Source organism: Ornithorhynchus anatinus, chromosome 1, assembly GCF_004115215.2.
Source record: "Ornithorhynchus anatinus isolate Pmale09 chromosome 1, mOrnAna1.pri.v4, whole genome shotgun sequence".
NCBI classification, from domain to species: domain Eukaryota; kingdom Metazoa; phylum Chordata; class Mammalia; order Monotremata; family Ornithorhynchidae; genus Ornithorhynchus; species Ornithorhynchus anatinus.
In genome coordinates, this window is record NC_041728.1 from 4,770,637 (window position 1) to 4,795,041 (window position 24,405).

Genomic DNA, 24,405 nt, shown 5'->3' on the forward strand with positions numbered 1-24,405 from the left:
CAGCGTAAAATAACAATCTGCCGGCAAAAGCTTAAAGTACGTGTTTCTGTGAGCGGATCGAGAGTTACCGGTGCCACATTCTGACGATGGAAATTTCTTTAGCAATGTGTAGCAACGCTTCTGTAATGGAAGATACACTCGGCCAAGCATATAAAAGAGCCAAAGCAAGGTCCAAATATCAGTTGTGTAAGATTGTTTTTCTCCACTTCTGTCCTAAATCTGTTATCTTATAGAGGAGAAATTGATCTTCTAATACCTGAAAACGTGTGTCATCAATGCCACGCGTCAAAAAGGATTAAGACTAATCACTGCAGTCAGCAGGCCCGGGTTCTAATCCCGGCTCCGCCTCTTGCCTGCCTTTTGACCTTAAATTCTCAGAACCTCAGTTTCCTCTACTGTAAAATGGAGATTAAATATCTAATAATAATAATAATGTTGGTATTTGTTAAGCGCTTACTATGTGCCGAGCACTGTTCTAAGCGCCGGGGTAGACACAGGGGAATCAGGTTGTCCCAATCTCTGCTCTCCCGCACCCCAGTCTATGAGCCCCAGAGTAAGAAGACGCAGGTTCTAATCCCAGCTCCGCCACTCATCAGCTGTGTGACCTTGGGCAAGTCACTTATCTCTTGGTCTCAACTGCCTCATCTGTAAAATGGGGATTAAGACTGTGAGCCCCATGTGGGACAGACTCTGTGTCTGACTTGCTTACCTTGTCTCTACCCAGCACTTAGAACAGTGCTTGGCACATAAGAATAATAATGGTATTTGTTAAACACTTACTGTGTGTCAAGCACTGGTCTAAGAGCTGGGAGGGATACAGAGTAATCAGGTAGTCCCACATGAGGGTCACAGTCTTAAGCCCCATTTGACCGATGAGGAAACTGAGGCCCAGAGAAGCTAAGTGACTTGCCCAAAGTCACACAGCTGACAAGTGGTGGAGCCGGGATTAGAACCTATGACCTCTGACTCCTAAGCCTGTGCTCTTTCCACTGAGCCAGGCTGCTTCCGTAGTAACGCTTACCAAATTATTAAGTGCCTTCGAGTCGTTTCCGCTTCACAGCGACTCCACGGATATACTTTCTCCAGAACGTCCTGCCCTCTGCCATAATCCGCAACCTTTCTAACGGTTCTTCCGTTACTGTTATGGTCGCTGTCCATCTAGCTACCGGGCTGCCTCTTCCACCTTTTCCCTGGACTCTTCCTAGCATCAGTGTTTTCTCCAGAGGATCAGTCCTCCTTGATGATGTGTCCAAAATATGCTCATCTAAGTCGAGTCATTTGGCCTTCCAAAGACCACTTTGGTTTAAATCACCCCGAAATCCATTTGTTTGTTTGCTTACCAATACCACGATGACTGTTATTATTGCCACAATTATTATTATTCTATGACTCCTTCCCCACCCTGGTGGATTCAGATGGACCAAAGTGAGGAACGCATTCAGCTGAACACCCGCTTTCCGCTCGTTTTTACCTTTGAGATACTGAAAAGGTAGACTTTCCCTTCCTCTTTCTTTAGGTCATTCATGTACATCGGAGCCCCTACCAAGAGTACATCGGTAATGCCATTTTTATCCACGTCCACCGAACACACCACGCTCCCAAAGTAGGAGCCAATCTGGAAGGAAAATGAAAGCACTTATATCCATATCTGTAATTTGCGTATTTCTAGTCATGTCTTTCTCTCCCTCTAGACTTCTAAGCTCATTGTGGGCAGGGAATGGGTCTGTTTATTATTCTACTGGACTCTCCCAAGCGGTTAGTACAGTGCTCTGCACTCAGTAAGCGCTCAATAAATACGATTGACAATACAACAGGGCTGTATTGTAGACCTGTTTTTTGCCCTCAAAGAGCTTACAGTCTACATGGAGATTCCACGGTGTTTCCACTCATCAGGTCTCATGCGACCTTTCGGAATTCCATGACTCCAAGAGGAAATTTCTTTCCGTTGGCCAATGAGGGTCAGCTAGTAAGATGGAAGTTGAGAGGCGTCCTATTTTGTGGCCCAATTATCCATCCTGGTGATCTTGACCTGGTGTCAGATCTGGACCTTTCTCATTTCATCAGTGAATGGGATATAAAGGGTTTTTCCTCATTTGATCCTATCTATTGAGCACTTACAGTGTGCAGAGCACAGTACGAAGAGCTTGGGAGAGTATAATCTAACCCTGAACAGACACATTCCTTTCTCGCAACAAACCTTTCCTCACCATCAGGCACGCTTAGACTCTTAGAGGGGGAAGGGGTCAGACCCACCCCACCCCAAACCCTCTCAGCAACCTACTGGTGGGCTGTCAATCGCCCACCCTGGGATCATTTTGAAGCGACTGGCCCCGGAGTTTTCTGATTTCGTGCATCACGCCCGCTGAGCGTCACGCTCACCGACTAAACTTTAGGGCCGAAACAGATCCCACTCACCTGATCCCCTCTGTGGGACTGAATCACTGTGACGTTGCCTTGCTCGTTAATGCTGTAAACCACCACTTGGCCGGTGTAGTTGGATCGCGGAGCACCGGCTACGTAATGGATGGCGTTTTCCGTCGAAAGGGTGGCCAGGGAATAGCCTGTGAGAGAAAAGGCCCTTCCATAAATAGAACAAAGAATCTCTCCCTCATCCAGCAGCTGGCAAAGCCGGGAAAGGGAATCGCAGAGCTATCTCGGTGGAGAAGCGACAACTCAGCGGATAGAGTACGGGCCCTGGGTCTCACAGTCTGTGGCTGGGGGAGAGCAGATATTTAATCTCCATTTGACGGTGAAGAAACAGGCTCAGCGGCTCAAACTCTAGACCGTAAGCTCGTTGTGAGCCTGTTGTTGGGCAGGGATTGTCTCTGTTGCCGAATTGTACATTCCAAGCGCTTAGTACAGTGGTCTGCACACAGTAAGCGCTCAATAAATACGATCGAGCGAATGAATGAATGAATGTGTCTGTTTGTTGTGACGCTGTACTCTCCCAAGTGCTTAGTACAGTGCTTTGCACATTGGAAGCTCTCAATGAATACAAATGAATTGAATACAGAGAATTTAAGCGACTTTCTCTAGGTCAAACAGCGGGCTAAGTGGAGGAGCCGGGATTAGAGCTGGGTTCTAATCCCACTCTGTCATGTGTCTTCGCTTCTCTGGGCCTCACTGACCTCATCTGTAAAATGGGGATTAAGAGTGTGAGCCCCATGTGGGTCAGGGACTGTGTCCAACCCGATTAACCTGCATCTACTCCAGCTCTTGGCATATAGTAAGCGCTTAACATGAAGATAAATATGATGCTGCTTTTCTGAGTCGGGCTGTGGGGTCGACTGGTTTTTGGTTGCCTCTAATTTTCTGGGGGCCCAGGGTAGCTGGGAATCATCTGAATTCCCTCACTGGGCTCAATGTGATACAGCTCTGTCCGTGCCCCTTGTAATATAATAACTATTTATTACTATGTGCCAAGCAATTTAATAATAATAAAAATAACTAAAGGTATTTGTTAAGTGCTTACTACGTGCCAAGCATTGTTTTAAGTTCGGGGATAGATGCAAGGTAATCAGGTTGTCCCACGTGGGGCTCAAAGTCTTCATTCTCATTTTCCAGATGAAGTAACTGAGGCACAGAGAAATGAAGCGACTTGCCCAAGTCCACACAGCAGACGAGTGGTGAAGCTGGGATTAGAACCCACATCCTCTGACTCTGAAGCCCGTGCTTTTTCCACTAAGCCACGCTGCTTATGGGGAAGATACAAAAAAATCAGGTCCTACATAGGGCAGGTATCAAATCCTTATTTTGCAGATTAGGGAACTGAGGCACAGAAGTGAAGTGACTTGCCCAAAATCACACAGAAGGTAAGAGGAAGAGTTGAGATTAGAAGCCAGGTCCTCTGACTCCCAGGGTTTTGCTCTTTAGTCTAGGCCACGCTGCCTTCCCTTACAGAATAAATCTCTAAGTGGACCATTATTCAGTAGGGTGATTAGCTGAGAAAGGCACTATTAGCAAGGCCTAGGCGGGTAGAGCAAGGGTCTGGGAGCCAGAAGGTCCTGGGTTCCATTCCCGGCTCCGCCACTTGTCTGCCGCGGTACCTTGGGTAAGTCACTTCACTTGAAGCAGCGTGGCTCAGTGGAAAGAACCCGCGCTTGGGAGTCAGAGGTCATGGGTTTGAATCCCGGCTCTGCCACCTGTCAGCTGTGTGACTGTGGGCGAGTCACTTCACTTCTCTGTGCCTCAGTTACCTCATCTGTAAAAATAGGAATTAAGACTGTGAGCCTCACGTGGGACAACCTGATTCCCCTCTATCTCCCCTAGCGCTTAGAACCGTGCTCTGCACATAGTAAGCGCTTAACAAATACCAACATTATTATTCTCTGTGCCTCGGTTACCTCATCTGTAAAATGGGGATTAATACTGTGAAACCCAAGTGGGACAGGGAACGGGTCCAACCCGACTCGCTTGTATCTACCCCTGAGGAAATCCAGGCCGTCTCAATCAGCCATTCAGTCGGTCGATCGTATTTACAGAGCGATTACTGTGTGCGGAGCACTGTCCTGAGCGCTTGGGAGAGTCCAGTGTAACAGTATAACAGGCAATTCCCCGCCCACGATGAGCTTACAGTCTAGAGGAGGAGACAGACGTTAATATAAAAAAATAAATTACAGATATGTCCCGAACTCACTCCATCTTCCCGTTGTTCTTTTTACCAGCTCTCTTAGGCTTCCTTTCCTGCTACAGTACCGTGCCTAGCACACGCTAAGCACTTAACAAGTACCACAGTTATTATTAATAGCACTACAAGGGGCCTCCGTGAGCTATGGGACCGCAGAGGATGAGAAAAGGGAAGAATGAGTGCGTCTCTGCTACTTCCATCTTAAAAGGCAGTGACCACAACTGCCTCAGCAAACCATGGTTTCTTATCTGGGCTAAGCCATTCCGTTTTCGAACTCCGTTCTGGAGAAGACCACCCACCTTTCCGCCGGTCTTTCTGAGTGCCGCCATCCGTTAGAGCAGCTACTTAAGAAAACCATCAGCGACGAATGTCAAAGGAGGTTGCTAATTAGTGTTGATTCTTGATTGATTATTTAATTAATTAGTGTTGATTCTTGATTCTATTTATTGCCACCGTTCTCGTCTGTCCGTCTCCCCCGATTAGACTGTAAGCCCGTCAAAGGGCAGGGACTGTCTCTGTTACCGATTTGTACATTCCAAGCGCTTAGTACAGTCCTCCTCTCTCGCCCCGCTCCAGTCTACTCTTCACTCCGTTGCCCGGCTCATCTTCCTGCAGAAACGCTCTGGGCCCGTCACTCCCCTTCTTAAAAACCTCCAGCGGTTGCCTATCGACCTCCGCTCCAAACAAAAACTTCTCACTCTAGGCTTCGAGGCTGTCCGTCACCTCGCCCCCGCCTACCTCTGCTCCCTTCTCTCTTTCCACCGCCCGCCCCGCACGCTCCGTTCCTCCGCCGCCCGCCACCTCGCCGTCCCTCGGTCTCGCCCGTCCCGCCGTCGACCCCCGGGCCGCGTCCTCCCGCGGTCCCGGAGCGCCCTCCCTCCTCACCTCCGACAATCTGATTCTCTTCCCCTCTTCAAATCCCTACTTAAAGCTCACCTCCTCCGAGAGGCCTTCCCAGACTGAGCTCCCCCCTTTGTCCCTCTGCTCCCTCTGCTCCCCCTTCACCTCTCCGCAGCTTAAACCCTCTTCTCCCCCCTTTCCCTCTCCCGTCCCTCAGCACTGTACTCGTCCGCTCAACTGTATACATCTTTATCACCCTATTTATTTTGTTTATTTTGTTTAATGAGATGTACATCACCCTGATTCTATTTAGTTGCCACTGTTTTTATGAGATGTTCTTCCCCTTGACTCTATTTATTGTCATTGTTCTCGTCTGCCCGTCTCCCCCGATTAGACTGTGAGCCCGTCAAAGGGCAGGGACTGTATCTGTTACCGACTTGTCCGTTCCAAGCGCTTAGTACAGTGCTCTGCGCTCAATAAATACTATTGATTGAATGAATGAATGCTCTGCACATAGTAAGCGCTCAATAAATACTATTGAATGAATGAATGGATAGCGTGTTCCGAGCATCTCTGGGACAACTGCCTGAACTGCTGCTGACAGTAGGAATGTCTGTTCGGTTGTAGAAACTCCAGGGCAGAACGGAGGGAGGGAGGGAGGCAGCCGGGAGGACTGTAGAGAGGAGGAGAAAGCGGGGGCTGCAGAAAGCCAGGCCCGTCTCAATCAGTCATTCAGTCAGCCGATCGTATTGACTGAGCGATAACTGTGGGCAGAGCACTGTATTACGTGCCTGGGAGGGTACAGTGTGACAGTATAACAGGCACATTCCCTGCCCATGACGAGCTTACAGTCTAGAGGAGGAGACGGACGTTAATATAAAGACATAAATTAGAGATATGTCCCAAACTCTCCCGCTACGTCCTTCCTTTGTTCTTTTTACCAGCTCTTTTAGGCTGCCTTTCCTGCCGTAGGAATTCCTTTCCACTCCCTGTCGCCATCACCATTGGTCTCCGACTTATAATGGGAGCCTCACACAAGTGTTTCCACAACATTCATTTTTGAGAAATGCATGTAGCGAGAGAAGTAACGTGGCCTAGTGGATAGAGCCCAGGCCTGGGTGTCAGAAGGACCTGGGTTCTAATCCCAGCTCCACCGCTTGCCCGCTGTGTCACTTTGGGCAAGTCACTTCACTCCTCCGTGCCTCAGTTGCCTCATCTGTAAAATGGTGGTTAAGATTGTGAACCCCATGTGGGATTCATTCATTCAGTCGTATTTACTGAGCGCTTACTGTGTGCAGAGCACTGTACTAAGAGCTCGGAAAGTACAATTCAATAGGGACCGTGTCCAACCCGATTAGCGTGTATCCAACCCAGTGCTTAGTCCTGTGTCTGTCACATAGTAAGCGCTTAAAAAATACCATAGAAAGAGAAAGATGTCCACAGCCCACCTCAGGATTGGAGTATGAAATCATTTCCAGAGTAATAGCGTGACCTAGTGGAAAGAGCATAGGCTTGGGAGTGAGCACTTAATAAATGTCACCCTATTATTATTATTATTATTACTAGAACATCTCCAAGAAAGCCCATTTAAAGCCAGACATCTTGCTCCAGCTCTGCAACTATCAAAAGAGACGGGAAGAGGAGTGAACAGGACCTGTCCCTGGCGACATTTCTGGGCAAGTAAAAACACAAGAGACCGGAAAAGAAAACCCACGAAGAAGAAGCCGGGTTCCTGCTTATCTCCGGACGAAGGTCAGTTCATGGAAACAAGCCGGCTTGAAGCGCTGGGGTTTTCTGCTTCAAGGGCACCGAGGCGCCCCGGATACCAAACAAGTTTTGAGTTGCAGAAAACTTGATACGATCAAAGAAATGAGATTAAGTTCCTGCTCAGTATGGAATTCAGGTGGGTTAAAGGGGATTCTGAAGAGTGGAGTGCCCCCTCTATTCAACCCTCCCTCGGCCCCACAGCACTTACGCACATATCTGTCATTTCTTTATATTAACGTCCACCTCCCTCTCTAGACCGTAAGCTCCTTGTGGGTAGAGAATGTGTCTGCCAGCTCTGTACTCTCCCGAGAGCTTAGTACAGTGCTCTGCACACAGTAAGAGCTCGATAAAAGTGATCGACTGATTGATGGGTGGAAAAGGATGGAGTCTTTTGCTTTTGGGGTCCTCGAGCGGTTAACGCTAGGTTTTGCCCTCAACACACCTTCAACAAATACTGCTGAATGAAACTGACAAGAGGGGCTTTGGGGGTCACGTGTATCACAAAAATTCAGGCCTCAAGTCCAAGGAGAAATCCAGATGGGGACCGCGTCACCTGACTAACTTCTTGTTACCCCAAGAGCTCACGGGAGCCCGTTGTTGGGTAGGGATTGTCTCTGTTGCCGAATTGTACTTTCCAAGTGCTTAGTACAGTGCTCTGCACACAGTAAGTGCTCAATAAATACAATCGAATGAATGAATATCTTGATCTTGGCTTCTCCTTTACTCCATGGACACCGTTCTTAGAAACCGTGGGAATTCGGTAGCCATTCCCGCATCATTAAATCCTTCAATCAATGGTATTTATTGGGTTTTTACTGCGTGCGGAGCACCGTACTAGCACTTGGGAGAGTACAATACGGCAGAGGTGGAAAAGACACGTTCCCTGACTTCGAGATGCACATTTTGTGAAGTTAGTCAATCGTATTTATCGAACGCTTACTGTGTGCGGAGCACTGTTCTAAGTGCTGAGGAGAGTACAGTATAATAGAATAACAGATACGATCCCCGCCCACAATGAGTTTACAGTCCAGAGGGGGAGACAGACATTGATAGAAATAAGTAAATTTACAGTGAAGCATGGTGTGTGCTTACGGGGCTCCATTTCTCCTAAGTAACTGGATTAACAGTGGTTGGCTTTGGTTTTCAGAAGTACCTCCGTGTATGCGTGTTTGTGTGCGTGTAGCCTAGTAACAAGAGATTCTAATACTAAGCATTTCCCAAATGTTTTTTCAATATTGATGAAACCAAGAAACGATTAAGCAGGACTGATCTGATAGACTTTAATTCTAGACTGGATCGCATTTTTTCCTCTAAAAGGACTCCAATTTTCTAATAATAATACACAAAATAAGTGATGTTTGTTAAACACTTACTATTTGCCAAGCACTGTGCTAAGTGCTGGAATAGATACAAAACAATGAGGTCAGACACATTCCTTGGCCCTCATGAAACTCTCTATCAAGGGGAAATAATAATAATAATGATAACGGTATTTGATAAGCGCTTACTATGTGCCAGGCACTGTATTGAGCACTGTGGTGGATACAAGCAAATCGGTTGGACACAGTCCCTATCCCACACGGGGCTCGCAGTCTCAATCGCCGTTTTACAGATGTGGTCACTGAGGCACAGAGAAGTTAAGTGGCTTTCCCGGCAGACAAGTGGTGGAGCCGGGATTAGAACCCATGACCTTTTGAAGGGAGAACAAGTCGTGAATGTCCATTTTTTAGATGAGGAAACTGAGACCCAGGAAAGTTAGGTGAGTTGCCCAAGGTCATACAGCAGGCACTGATGGAGCTGGAATTAGAACCCAGGTCCTCTGACACCCAGGCCCGTGCTCTTTCCGCTAAGCCACACTGCTCCTCACCCCCTGACTTCGGGTTGAGTGAGGTTCCTGGCAAGGGGTTGAGCATACAGCTGTGCATATGGCAAAATAAGGAAGGAAAGTCACTAGCTTCGAGCAATCAAAGGGATCCTTCCCTTACCTAAATATGAACTATGATTCTTATCCTGGAGAATTTTTTCAAATGCTTGTTTAGGAAAGGCAGAGAATCCCTGAGATGTTTTCCAGAACATAGTTCCACTCCAGGAATAAGCCCCAACAGCACCCAGCATCACAGGACCCTGAAATTGAGAAGAAGAAAAAAAATTCAATTTTTTGCCCAGAACAACAACTTGTCCAGAAGTGCATACTATTACCACTAATGACGGCATTTGTTAAGCACTTTCTATGTGCCAGGCACTGTACTAAACGCTGGGGTAGATACAAGGTAATGAGGGTGGACACAGTCCCTGTCCCACATGGGGCTCACAGTCGTAATCCCCATTTCAGAGGCGGTAACTGAGGCCCAGAAGTAACGTGGCTTGTCCAAGGTCACCCAGCAGGCAAGTGGCGGAGCCGGGATTAGAACCCAGGTCCTTCTGACTCCCTGGCCCATCCGCCAGGCCGCACTGTTTCCCTAATAGTAATAGTTACGCTAATAGTAGAGAGCAGGTAAAGCTGCAGTTGACATTATTATCTGGATTCCAAAGAAAATGATAACTGTGGCGTTTGTTGAATGCTTATTATGGACCAAGTACTGTACTAAGCGCTGGGTAGATTTATTCATTCATTTATTCAATCATATTTATTGAGCGCTGTTTGCAGAGCACCGTACTAAGTACTTGGGAGAGTAGAATAGAACAATAAGAGAACCAGATTCCACACTGGATTCACACTTTAAGTAGGAGAAGAAGGCAATGAATCCCCATTTTGCAGATGAGGAAACCGAGGCACAGAGAAGTTAAGTGAAGTCCCAGGTCACAAGCAAATATGTAGCAGAGCTGGGATTAGGACCCAGGTCCTGTGATTCCCAGGCCTGTGCTCTTTCCACTAGGCCGTGCTGCTTCTCTAAGAAAGGTTTTAACCTCAGAATTATCCAATTGCCTTTGGGAAAATACTTAGATCATTTTGGATTTGATGCTTAAATGACTTGAAGCCAATGAATAAGAAAAAAAACCTGAAGATCATTCTGAAGATATGGGGCTGGCGTATGGAGCAAAGGGGACTGGAGAAGAGGGAGAGATAGAAGGAAAATGAAAGACAGGAGGGCTAGTTGTTGCCAGCTCTAAAATACCACAAAAAGTAACCACAGCTGAGTGACCGGGCCATTACTAATCCCGACATTCCTAATGATTCCTGTATCTCATGACGTAGGGAATCCGACTTTAAAAAGGAGGGGGTGGGGACGATACCTTCTGGAGTCAGGTGGAAGAAAAAGAGGAGAGAGTGGAGAGGGAGAGGAGAAAGATTAGAGGAGAGATGATGGAGAGGAAAGAGAGAAGAGAAAGATGAGAGAGAGCGGATGAAGAGGAGAGAGGGGAGAGAGGAAAAAGTGGAGAGAGAGGGAAAAAGAGAGATAGGAGAAAGATGAGAGAGAGAAGATGGAGAGGAGAGGGGGAGAGAGAGGGAAGAGAAAAGGAAGAGAGGAGAAAGATAAGAAGGGATGAAGAGGAGAGAAGGAGAGACCGGGAGAGAGAGGGAAAGAGAGAGATAGAAGAAAGATGAGAGGGGGAAGATGGAGAGGAGAGGGGAGAGAGGGAAGAGGGAAGGGAAAGAGAAGAAAGATAAGAAGGGATGAAGAGGAGAGAAGGAGAGACAGGGGGAAGGAGAGATAGGAGAAAGATGAGAGAGGGGAAGATGGAGAGGAGAAGGGGAGAGAGGGAAGAGTGAAGGGAGAGCGGAGAAAGTTAAGAAGGGAAGAAGAGGAGAGGAGAGATGGAGAGAGAGGGAAAGAGAGAGATAGGAGAAAGACGAGAGAGGGGAAGATGGAGAGGAGAAGGGGAGAGAGGGAAGAGTGAAGGGAGAGAGGAGAAAGATAAGAAGGGATGAAGAGGAAAGGAGGAGAGACAGGGAGAGGGAGGGAAAGAGAGAAATAGGAGAAAGATGAGAGAGGGGAAGAGGATTAGAGAGGGAAAGAGAGGAGAAAGATGAGAGAGGATGGAGAGGAGAGAGGGGAGAGAGGGAAGAGTGGAGAAAGAGGATGTGAGGAGAGAGGAGAAAGAGGGGAGAGAGAGACAGAGAGAGCTTTGAAAACTCTATGATTCTGGGAGCACTTGCCAAGATGCTGGGAGCGCTGATGTGTCCCTGGCTTTTTCTTAAGAGTTCCACTTTCTGCCTTGGAAAAAGTAACACAGCCTTTGTTGGGGCTTCATAGTTTTAATCTCTTTTCCAATGAGAAATTGGATGACTCACACAGCATGCCCGTGAGGAGGAGGAGCAGAATGCCTTGAATCAGCATAGAGGTCACCCTCTGAAGACCTCTCCAGAGGAAGACTGCAAGTGCTTTAGAAGCACCAGCTAATTTACTCTCACCACAGCCCTGGGCAAAAGCACAGAGCAAGGAATGCCATCCCCATTTCAGAGAAGGAAAACCTGAGGCCTAGGGAGGTGAAGTGACACATTCAGATCTCCTGCACTCCACCGTCCAGCACGGCGTTCACACCCAGCCGCCCTCAAATCCGACAATGACTCTCCCCCCGCCTTCAAAGCCTTACTGAAGGCCCATCTCCTCCAAGAAGCCTTCCCGGACTAAGCCCCACTTTTCCTCATCTCCCACTTTCTTCTGCATCACCCTGACTTGCTCCCTTTGCTATTCCCCCCTCCCAACCCCACAGCACTTATATATATACCTTGTTGTCTGTCTCCCCCTTCTAGACTGCGAACCCTTTGTTGGGTAGGGATTGTCTCTATCTGTTACCAAATTGTACTTTCCAAGCGTTCAGCACAGTACTCTGAACATAGTAAGCACTCGGTAAATGCAATTGAACGAATCTCTATTATTTCATTTGTCTGTCTCCCCGGCTCAAGAGCGTAAGCTCGATGTGGGCAGGGAAGATCGCTGTTTTTTGTTGTATCGTACTTTCCCAGGTGCTCAGTATGGTGCTCTGCACACAGTAAGCGCTCAATAAATACAATTGAGGGAATGAGGGAATGGGACTCTTATGATCCCCGTTTTGTGAAACGGAGTAAGGGATTCCATAAATGTTCAATCCAAAGACAGGGTGGAAAAAGGTCACTGGAAGTACTCACGTTTTGAGGAGAATAATCGGCACTGAATCCCACCTGGGACATTTCCAACTGGAAGTTATCACCGCCCTGTGCAGTACCTGGGTAATGAAGGATCTTTTTCATTAAAACATCCAAAATTAAAGCAATTGTCTGCTTGTAGTGAAAACAAATTTCTCATCCAGAGCCTATATTCTAAGGAGCAGCCAGTGATGTAAAGAGATCTTCTATCGGAGTAGAGAAGCGAGGACTGATTTCCAAATTGCTCTTTTTGCTTTTAGTAGAGCGGGCTCTGTTTTCCCAACTTTTCCGCCACCAACACCTGAGAAGCACCCTGGACTAATGGATAGAGCACAGGCTGGGAGTCAGAAGGACAGCATCTCCGTATATTCGGTGAAAAGGCATGTGTGGGTTGGTGCTGATTTACGATTTCCTTATTCATTTTCAAAGAGAAATAATAATAATAATGTCGGTATTTGTTAAGCGCTTACTATCTGCAGAGCACTGTTCTAAGTGCTGGGGTAGATACAGGGTAATCAGTTTGTCCCACGTGAGGCTCACAGTCTTCCTCCCCATTTTACAGATGAGGTCACTAAGGCCCAGAGAAGTAAAGTGACTTGCCCACAGTCACACAGCTGACAAGTGGCAGAGCTGGGACTCGAACCCATGACCTCTGACTCCCAAGCCCGGGCTCTTTCCACTGAGCCACGCTGCTTCATGTTGATAAGATATTAACACGAATGAAAAATGAATGTCAAAATGTTTGCCATTTTCTGAAAGCATTCTAACATTTCGATAGAAGAGCCGGGAAGAATGAGCTTACTGCGAAAATTGAAAAAGGAGACTTGTTAGCTGTATTTAGGATGGTCGAGTCACACATCAGCCCACTGGGTAAGGACTGTCTGTATTGGTAGCCGGAATTGAACTTTCCAAGCGCTTGGTACAGTGCTCTGCACACAGTAAATGCTCAATAAATACGATTGAATAATGAATGACCTGGGTTCTAATCCTGGCTCTACAATATGTCAACAGTGTGACCTGAGGCAAGTCACTTTACTTCTCTGGTTCTCAGTTCCCTCATCTGCAAAATGGGGATTAAGACTGTGAGCCCCATATGAGACAGGGACTGTGTCCAACCTGATAAGCTTGTACGTACTCCGTGTTTAGTTCAGTGCCTGGGACATAGTAAGCACTCATACAACAGAGTTGGTAGACACGTTCTCTGCCCACAACAAACTTAAAGTCTGCCTGAAACTCCCTTCCACTTCAACTCCGCCGGGCCACAGATCTCTCCAATTTAAAAACCCTATTAAAATCTCACCTCCTCCCAGAAGCCTTCCCAATGTATTTCCAACACCCAAATTCTTAAACATTCTTAAACTCTCCAAAGCCTTGTGAAACCAAAAGGAAGCAGAAAAGGGCTTAAAGTACTTATGTATTTATGTCCAACCATATGTACATATGAATGTACATTTGTGCATTCAATTTATTCAGCTATTTTTTATCCTGATGTATTCATGCTACTTCCTATTATATCTCCCTCCTGTTCTCAGTATTTTAAAATAATTTGTGTCTGTCTCCTTCATTAAATTGTACGCTCCTTGAAGGCAGACTACACGTCTTTCATTTTTGATGTACAGCCGCCGTCTCAAGAGGTTCTGTGTTCTCCATTTTTAAAGAAGTCTTTCATTTCATTTGATTTCATTTGATGAGAAGCAGTGTGTCGTAATGACTAGAGCCCGGGTCTGGAAGTCAGAAGCTCATCGGTCCTAATCCTGGCTCCGCCACTTATCTGCTGGGTGACCTTGGACAGGTCACTTCACTTGTTTGGGCCTCAGTCACCTCAACTGTCAAATGGGGATTGAGATTGTGAGCCCCATGTAGGACAAGGGACTGTGTCCAACCCGATTTGCTTGGATCCATCCCAACGCTTAGTACGGTGCCTGGCACATAGTAAGCGCTTAAGAAATACCATTATTATTTTTATTATTTTTTCTCCAAGGGGGTCCCCACAAAAATGATCTATATAACAGAAAATGCATTTAGGCCTGCTGTTTTAAGGTTTTTCAGCATTAAAAAAAAGCCCACATGCTGAAATAACAGCATATTAATTAAACGCATATGTTCATGGCCCTAATTATCTAGATAGTTTGGGGCTTATTCAGGAATAGCATAGACCGTACAGAAAGGTAGATTCTAGGGATTCACCTACAATTCTAGGAAATCTGTTTTTTTCCCCACAGTGACAAAAAAAAAAATCTCAAAGCACAGTCTTTGAGAACAGTTAATTAAATCTTCTGATTCATCCAGTGCAATTAGGGGACAACACTTGAGAAATCGATTCTAGCCAATAAAATGACATCGGCACTCTTTAATGTTTAATTCTCATTTTCCGCAGGAGTTGCTGCGAAAAGGAATAATGATGATAATAATAATATGTAAGTGTTTATTGTGCGTCCGGCATTGTTCTAAATGCTACGGTAGATACAAGCTAATCGGGTTGGACACAGTCCCTGTCCCACATGGAGCTCAGTCTAAATCCCCATTTTACAGGTGAGGTAACTGAGGCACAGAGAAGTGATGTGCTTGCCCAAGGTCACACAGCAGACAAGTGGCAGACCCGGGATGAGAATCCAAGTCCTTCTGACTCCCAGGCCCGTGCTCTAACCATTAGGCCCTGCTGCTTCTGAACATACCCCACATTTCGAGTCTATTTGCCAAATGCCAAATGGGGGATTAATTATCCATGCTGATTAAACTTTAATGAGGCATAAATGTTATGACCCCATTGTATGTTGTACTTTTTCTTACCTTCAATGCTGAAAATGCGTTCCCCTAGGGTGCCTGCTTTTTCCAACAAGGCAGCTTCATCGGACACATTGAAGAAATATTTTTCTGTGGGGGAACTCGCGATTGCTTTGATTTCAGTTATTAAATTTTTAGTATCGAGTTCGTTTCTGAGTAGGTAGCCGAGGACCTGGAAAACAGTGAAAGAAATAGAATTTCACTCCAGCAAGCTGTAGACTGGTTTAATACTAGTAATTGCTATCACCATCATAGTATTGGTTAATTGCTTATGATGCGAGCAAGCATAGGACAGGGGCTGAGGCTACATAAACAAATATACAAATATCAAATATCAGGTTTGATAATGGAGTTTCTTAAACAACGGATAAGTCTCAGTCTTGAAAGTTCAAGATGATACAAGATAATCAGTTTGGACATGATAATTATTATTATTACGGAATTTGTTAAGCGCTTATTAGGTGCCAGGCATTGTTCCAGGCGCTGGGGTAAATACAAGGTAGTAGCTTGTCCCACATGGGGCTCACAGTCTTAATCCCCATTTTACAGATGAGGTAACTGCGGCCCAGAGAAGTGAAGTGACTTGCCCAAGGTCACACAGCAGAAAAGTAGCAGAGGTGGGATTAGAATCCCTTAGAACCCATGACCTTCTGACTCCCGGGCTCGTGCTCTGGACGTGAGGTTGGACACAATCCCTGGCTTAGTGGAAAGAGCACGGTCTTAGGAGTCAGAGGCCTTGGGTTTGAATCCTGACTCTGCCACCTGTCAGCCGTGTGGCTTGGGCAAGTCACTTCACTTCTCTGCGCCTCGGTTCCCTCATCTGTAAAATGGGGATTAAGACCGTGAGCCCCACGTGGGACAACCTGGTTACCCTGTATCTACCCCAGCGCTTAGAACAGTGCTCGACACATAGTAAGCACTTAAGAAATACCATCGTTATTGTATTCAGTAGGTGGGTATTCAGGAGGGCTAGCGGTGTAAAAGAGGAGGAAGGGAGAAAAGGAATTCAGTCTCCATTTTAAAGATGAGGAAACTGAAGCACAGAGAATTTAAGTGCTTAATTCAATGCCTTAGTGCTTAACTAATGTCTATCTCCCCTTCTAGACTGTTAGCTCACTGTGGACAGGGAATGTGTCTGTTTACCGTTATACTATACTTTCCCAAGTGCTTAGTACAGTGCTCCTCACATAGTAAGTGCTCAATAAATATGACCGACTGAATGAAAGTGACTTGCTCAAGGTCACACAGCAGGTAAGTGGCAAATGGATGAATGATATTGAACCCAGGATTAGAAGTCAGGCCTCCTGACTCCCTGAACCATCCTCCAAAAAAATCTCACTAATCCTTAATTTTACAGTGCTGGAATATGGTAGAAAAAGATAGCAGTGTTAAAAAGAAAGCTGGCATCTTCTCTAATTCATCTTCATGCAGATGTTTTAAATCTGAATAAAGCCACTAACTCTTCCAAAGGGACTTGCCTGGATAATAATAAGAATCCCTGGATAATAATAATAATAATGATGATACTTGTTAAGCACTTACTATGTGCCAAGCACTGTTCTAAGTGCTGGGGTAGATACGAGTTCATTCGTTCATTCAAAAGTATTTAATGTTGGTATTTGTTAAGCCCTTAGTATGTGCAGAGCACTGTCCTAAGCGCTGGGGTAGGTAGAGGGTCATCAGGTCGTCCCACGCGAGGCTCACGGTTAATCCCCATTTTACAGATGAGGTAACTGAGGCACAGAGAAGTGAAGTGACTCGCCCACAGTCACACAGCTGACAAGCGGCAGAGCCGGGAGTCGAACCCGTGACCTCTGACTCCGAAGCCCAGGCTCTTTCCACTGAGCCACGCTGATTTATTAAGGGCCTACTGTTAATCAGGTTGGACACAGTCCCTGTCCCACATGGGGCTCTCAGTCTTAATCTCCATTTTACAGATGAGGGAACTGAGGCCCAGAAGTTAAGTGACTTGCACAAGGTCACACACCAGACACGTGGCGGAGCCGGAATTAGAACCCAGGTCCTTCCGCCTCCCAGCCCTGTGCACTATCCACTAAGAAATGCTGCTTCTCGTTGCCTGGATCCAGTTCAGAACCAAGAAAAGGCTCATTGTTTCCCTGGCCTATCTAGAGAATATTACCCACGTAACCCACTGAAGCAGCGTGGCTCAGTGGAAAGAGCCCGGGCTTGGGAGTCAGAGGTCATGAGTTCGAATCCCCGTTCAGCCGCTTGCCAGCTGTGTGACTTTGGGCAAGTCACTTCACTTCTCTGTGCCACAGTTCCCTCATCTGTAAAATGGGGATGAAGACTGTGAGCCCCACGGGGGACAACCTGATCACCTTGTAGCCTCCCCAGCGCTTAGAACAGGGCTTTGCACATAGTAAGCGCTTAAAAAATGCCATAATTATTATTATCTCAATCATTCAATCACATTTATATTATTAAGATTATACTGTGTACAAGGCAGGGTAGTAAGAGCTTGGGAGAGGACAATATAACTGAACTGGTAGACACATTCCCTGCCCATATCAAGCTTACAGTCTAGAGACAGAGAGGATTTAAAAGTATTTAGAGAAGCAGTGTGGCTCAGTGGAAAGAGCCCGGGCTTGGGAGTCAGAGGTCGTGGGTTCAAATCCCAGCTCAGCCACTGGTCAGCTGTGTGACTTTGAGCAAGTCACTTAACTTCTCTGGGCCTCCGTTACCCCATCTGTAAAATGGGGATAAAGACTGTGAGCCCCACGTGGGACAACCTGATCACCTTGTATCCTCCCCAGCGCTTAGAACAGTGCTTTGCACATAGTAAGCGCTTAACAAATGCCATCACTATTATTAAAAGTATTAATGTTCTGGCTTGCAAGAGTGGAAAAATAAAACAGAGAGAATCATTTAGTCGTTTGTAACTGTACAACTAATAACCGGAGATTTTTAAATTGAGAAAAGCCCCCATGGATATTAAGACGTTTGAAGTACTCCTTTGACTATTTCAAAGATTTTCAAACAACAGAGAGGCAAAACCAGGGAAAAAATGATCTACATCTGGGCCAAAAAATATAGACTGGATCTTGCATATCTTCTGCACTGACCCTGATGCTTTCTTTCATAGACTAAACAATCAATACCCTCGATGGAAGCCTTAGCTTACGAGATAAAATAAATGATGGTTTATGCTTATTCCTCCTAACTCTTTTACCATTCATTATATCGATTCCAAACCTTATTTTAAGGAATGCCAGCAAGCCAACTGAAAGCACAATGATGGGGAATGGGATGAATTCTTATTGTCAGAGACTGATGGCGACAAGTGAAATGAAATTTGCAATCCCACTCGAAGCTCAGACGTACAGGGACTCCCAACTTCAATCATTCATTCACTGAGCGTTTACCGTATTCAGAGCACTGGATTGAGCACATGGGAGAATACGATACAACGATGAACAGACACATTCCCTGCCTACGAGCTTACAGTCTGAGCGGGGAGACATTAGTATTCTGATTAATGATTCTATTTCCGATTCTATTTATTTGCTGTTGTTTTAATGAGATGTTCTTCCCCTCGATTCTATTTATTGTCATTGTTCTCGTCCGTCCGTCTCCCCCGATTAGACCGTGAGCCCGTCAAAGGGCAGGGACTGTCTCTGTTACCGACTTGTCCATTCCAAGTGCTCAGTACAGTGCTCTGCACATGGTAAGCGCTCAATAAATACTACTGAATCAATGAATAATAAAAATAAATAAATGACAGATATGTACCGAAGTGGTATGGGGCTGGGAGGGGGCGAAGAACAAAGGGAGCAAGTCAGGGCGACGCAGAAGGGAGAAGAGGAAAGGAGGACTAAGTCAGGGAAGGCCTCTTGGAGGAGATGTGCCTTCATTAAGCAGCACGGCTCAGTGGAAAGAGCACGGGCTGGGGACTCAGAGGTCATGGGTTCAAATCCCAGCTCTGCCACTTGTCAGCTGTGTGACTTTGGGCAAGTCACTTCACTTCTCTGTGCCTCAGTTCCCTCAACTGTAAAATGGGGATGAAGACTGTGATCCCCACGTGGGACAACCTGATGACTTGTATCCTCCCCAGCGCTTAGAACAGTGCGTTGCACATAGTAAGCGCTTAACAAATACCATCATTATTATTATTATTAAGGCTTTGAAGGAGGGAAGAGTCATCGTCTGTCAGATTTGAGGTGAGAGGGCATTTCAGGGCAAAGGCGGGACATAACGATTGTTCAGAAATTGTCTCTGCCCCTAAAACAAATACCATTTTTAAAAAAGTATAGGATCCACTGCTGATTATCCATTCCTAATGGAGAGAAACTTTCCCTTCTAATCAATCCTTGGTATTTATTGAGCACTTACTACGTGCAGGACATTGCACTAAGTGCTTGGGAGAGTAAAATAAAGCAGAATTAACAGATGAGTTGTCTGCCTATAAGGAGCTCTAGGCCGTAAGCTTGTTGTGGGCAGGGAATGTGTCTGTTCATTGTTGGATTGTCCTCTCCCCAGAGCTTAGTACAGTACTCTGCACACAGTAAGCACTCAGTAAGTACCATAGATTGATTGATTCACAAAGGAATCTCATCACACTACTTTCATTCATTCAGCCATTCAGGGGTATTTATTAAGAACTTACCGTACTAAGCGTTTGGGAGAGTACAGTGTAAAATTGAACAGACACATTCCCTACCCACATTGAGCTCACAGAATAGAAGGGGAGACAGACGTTAATAAGAATAAATAAATACTTCAGGATCTGTGATTCAACAGAAGGAAAAAAAATCAAATATTACTTACAGCTATGCCAAATCTGATGATGTTGTCCTGTTCGCATTGATCAATCACCTTTTTCAAATTGGAGCCATCATGCGATTCTCCATCTGTCACCACCACCATGACCTTGGTGGCATGCGGACGTCCACCAGAAGCCAGAGAAAATGCGTTTTGTCTGCCGGAGCGAAAAGAAAACACAGCTGACCTTCGGATGCCTCCGAAGTCAGGTGTTCTGATTCGGCATATGAATTGGGACTGGGTTGTGGAATCAAGCCAGAACCAAATGGGAAGCAGTGTTGGGACACCCGATCCTCCACCTTTTGGCCGTGTGATCTTGGATAACTCACTTACCTTCTCTGTGCCTCAGTTTCCTCATCTAATTGGGGATTCAAAACTTATCTCCCTGCCTACTTACTCTCTGAGCCCCAGGTAGGACTTGATGATCTTGTATCTAGCCCAGCTTAGTAAAGTGCCTGGCACACAGTAAGCACCTTCTCTGTGCCTCAGTTTCCTCATCTGCTAAATAGAGATTCAAAACTCATTCTCCTGCCTACTTATTCTCTGAGCCCCAGGTGGGACTTGACGACCCTGTATCTACCTCAGCTTAGTAGAGTGCTTGGCACACAGTGAGCACTTAAATGCTACAGTTATTATTAGAATACCGTTTAAAACAATAATCCTTTAGAAATAAACATTAGTAGCAAGGTAGGAGGTTAAGCTTAACCTACTTTAAGGTTCAACATTAACCTAGCTACATGAATTTAGCGGTATCATTTTCTGAAACCTCCCAGAGGAGGAACAGCAGGAATTAATGGAAAGAGCAAGGAGTCAGAAGGGCCTGGGTTCTAATCTCTGCTGTGTGATCTTGGGCAAGTCACTTAACTACTCTGTGCCTCAGTTACCTCATCTGTAAAATGGGGAATGAGAGTTTGAGCCCCATGTGGGACAACCTGATTATCTTGTATTTACTTCAGCGCTTAGAACATTGCTTCGCACATAGTAAGCACTTAAATACCAAAATTATTATCATCACCTTCACCCCCAGCAATGTTATTTATTGAGTTCTTTTTTTCTTTTCTGGAATTTGTTAAGCCTTTACTATGTACCGATCACTGTACTAAGCACTGGTGTAGATACAAGCTAATCCGGTTGGATACAGTCCATGTCTAATGTGAGGCTCACATTCTTAATCCCCATTTTACAGATGAGGTAACTGAGGCTCAGGGAAGTGAAGTGATTTGCCCAAGGTCACACTGCAGACAAGTGGCAGAGCCGGGATGAGAACCCAGGCCATATGTCTCCCGGGCCCGTGCTCTTTCTACTAGGCCATGCTGCTTCTCTGAAGTGTACTAAGCACTTGGGAGAGTAATAATAATAATGATGGTATTTGTTAAGTGCTTACTATGTGCCAAACACTGTTCTAAGTGCTGGGGTAGATACAATAATAATAATGTTGGTATTTGTTAAGCGCTTACTATGTGCTGAGCACTGTTCTAAGCTCTGGGGTAGACACAGGGGAATCAGGTTGTCACACGTAGGGCTCCCTGTCCTCATCCTCATTTTACAGATGAGGTCACTGAGGCCCGGAGAAGCCAAAGTGACTTGCCCCAGAGGAGAGATTAGAACCCACGACCTCTGACTCCCAAGCCCATGCTCTTTCCACTAGGCCACGCTGCTTCTCCACCAACCGAGTTGGTAGAAACATTCCCTGCCCACAAGGAGATAGTCTACGGAATAGACCCTGAGAAGAAAAGAAGGACAAAGAAAGATCCACCAAGGTAAAAACAGAATGGAGTTTAAATTGAAGTTTAATATAATTTCGGCCCTGGTGAAGGACATTAATAAGGATTGGTAAAAGCACAGAATGATGTTCTCGTTGGCACTGATAGATGGGTTAGGGTTTTATTCTCACTCCTTGCATTTAACTTCATGAAACTTCATTCGTAATGTCTGACTTCCCCCCTCCCCGACTCATTACGGGTAGGGAACGTGCCTGTTAATTCTCTGTGTGCTCCGCCCATAGTAAGCAGATGATTGATCCCAAGCGATACATCCCCTTTTCGAGCAAACTGGATTTATTCAATTGTATAAAGCGCTCTGGAGAGCACAGTATAACAATAAGCAGATACATTCCCTACCCGCAATGAGCTTACAGTCTAGAGGAGGGAAGACAGACATGAATAGAAATAAATAAATGACAGGTAAGTACCTGAGTGGTGTGGGGCTGGGAGGGGGATGAAAAAAGGGAGCAGGTCAGGTTGATGCAGAAAGGAGAGGGAGAAGAGGAGGGGGGCTTAGTCTGGGAAGGCCTCTTGGAGGAGATGGGCCTTCAGTAAGGCTCTGAAGCGGGGGAAAGTTGTTGTCTGTCAGATCAGAGGAGGGAGGGTGTTCCAGGCCAGACGCAGGACGTGGATGAGAGGTCAGCGGTGAGATAGAAGAGATCGAGGTACAGTGAAAAGGTTAGGAATAGAGGAGTGAAGTGAGTGGGCTGGGTTGTAGTAAGAGAATAGCAAGGTGAGGTAGGAGAGGGCAAGGTGATGGAGAGCTTCAAAGCCAATGGCCAGGAGTTTTTGTAAGATACGGAGGTGGATGGGCTGAAGTTTCTTGAGTGGGGAAAGATGTTCTGAACGTTATTGTGGAAAAATGATCTGGTCAGCAAAGTGAAGTATGGACTGGAGTGGGGAGAGGCAGGAGGCCGGGAGGTCAGCAAGGAGGCCGATGCAGTCATCCAGGTGGGAGAGGATGAGTGATTAGATTGACGGGGTAGCAATTTGGATGGAAAGGAAAGGGTGGATTTTAGTGATGTCAAGGTGGGACCGACAGAATTTAGCGTTGAACTGAATAAGTGAGTTGAATAAGAGAAAGGAGTCAAGGATAACGCCAAGGTTACGGGCATGTGAGGCAGAAAGGATAGTGGTCCCGATCACAGTGATGAGAAAGTCGAGAGGAGGACAGGGTTTGGGTGGGAAATAAGGGAGTTCTGTTTTGGACCTGTTTAAGCTTGAGGTGACGGGAGGGCATCCAAGTAGAGATGTCTTGAAAGCAGGAGTAGATGAGAGACTGGAGAGAGAACAGGGGAGGAGATGGAGCTTTGGATGTCATCTACAGACGTCACAGTTGAAGCCACGGGAACAAAGGAGTTCTCCAAGGGAGTGGGGGTAGACGGAGAAAAGAAGGGGGCCCAGATCTGAACCTTGAGGGATTCCCAGATTTAGGGGTGGGAGACAGAGGAGGAGCCTGCGAAGAAGACGGAGAATGGACGGCCAGAGAGAGAAGCGGAGAACCAGGAGAGGACAGAGTCAGTGAAGCCAAGGTTGAATAACATTTCCGGGAGAAGAGGGGGGTCCACAGTGTCCAAGGCAGCTGAGATGTCGAAGAAGATTAGGAAGGAGTAGTGGCCGATAGATTTGGCAAAGAGATCATTGGTGTCCTTAGAGAGGGCGGTTTCTGTGGAGTGAAGGGACGGAAACCAGGTTGTTGAGGGTTCAAGGAGGGAACTGGAGGAGAGGAACTTGAGACAGCCGGGTGTAGATTACTCGCTCAAGGATTTTGGAGAGGAGTGATAGGAGAGAGATATGGCAACAAGTGAAGAGAGTTGTGGGGTCCAGGGAGGGTATTTTTAGGACACGGGAGACATGGGCATGTTTGAAAGCAGCAGGGAAGAAGCCATTGGAGAGCCAATGATACTCCTGCTGATCTCCTCCAAGGGACAACATACCTCCAGGAATTATTTTACTCTGATTGTCTCCATGCTGCACAACTTTACAGACTGCACCATGGTTTCCAGGAGGCAGAAACTAGGGAATATCAGGAAATCATTGTGGGAGCCAACTAGGGTGCAAAACTGGGCAGGATTCAGGTACATCTGAGGCATTTTATCTGCAATGCACCATGTGTGTACTCCCTCCATTCTCTGATAAATCCCATTCCACACATTAGTACAACGCTCTGCACGCAGTAGGTGCTCGATGGATTGATATTGGCATAGACAGACTGACTGAATGAATGAATCACACAGCTGCTCAGATTTAGCTGAGACACCTTTGCTCTTGTCTGTTCTTAACCTCCAGCCCATAAAAAGTTTCCTCAAGTGACTGTCAGGGGCTAGTAGATTTAATTTGGGGGACTTATTTGTCCAAAACATATTAAGGTCCGTCTCTCCCTCTATAATTTGAGCTTGTTGTGGGCAGGAATGTGTCTGTTGTTATATTGTACTCTCCCAAGCACTTAGTAGAGTGCTTTGCACACAGTAAGTGCTCAATACATGATTGAATGAATGAACAAATGAACTGGCAATAGCCCTTTGATTACAAATTGTTATTAGTTTCAATTTCTGTAATTTTGTCTAAAATCTTTGATACCTTTCTAGTGTGGACCATTTGATTGCCAAAAAAATACAATGTCTCCCTCATTCCGTAAGCACAATCATTCATGCACACTGATTATGCTGTTCTATACTGTCCTGATTTCATTTGCTTCTTAACTTAGCACAGATATTTAGATGATAGTCCTCTAGACTATAAATCCACTGTGGGCAGGAAACACATCTGCCAACTCT

General features: G+C 46.0%; 1 protein-coding gene across 1 annotated transcript in view; it reads right to left on the bottom strand.

The window, feature by feature from the left end:
- Positions 1–24,405, bottom strand: part of ITGA2 (integrin subunit alpha 2) — a 124,506-nt gene that overhangs the window by 44,236 nt on the left and 55,865 nt on the right. Inside the window, exons 8-13 of the mRNA XM_029071462.2 lie at positions 19,872–20,022; positions 15,093–15,258; positions 12,306–12,382; positions 9,220–9,358; positions 2,416–2,561; positions 1,472–1,615 (exon numbers count right to left, since the gene is read on the bottom strand). Of these exons, the coding sequence (XP_028927295.1) occupies positions 1,472–1,615; positions 2,416–2,561; positions 9,220–9,358; positions 12,306–12,382; positions 15,093–15,258; positions 19,872–20,022 (823 nt within the window). The remainder of the gene's footprint in view (positions 1–1,471; positions 1,616–2,415; positions 2,562–9,219; positions 9,359–12,305; positions 12,383–15,092; positions 15,259–19,871; positions 20,023–24,405) is intronic.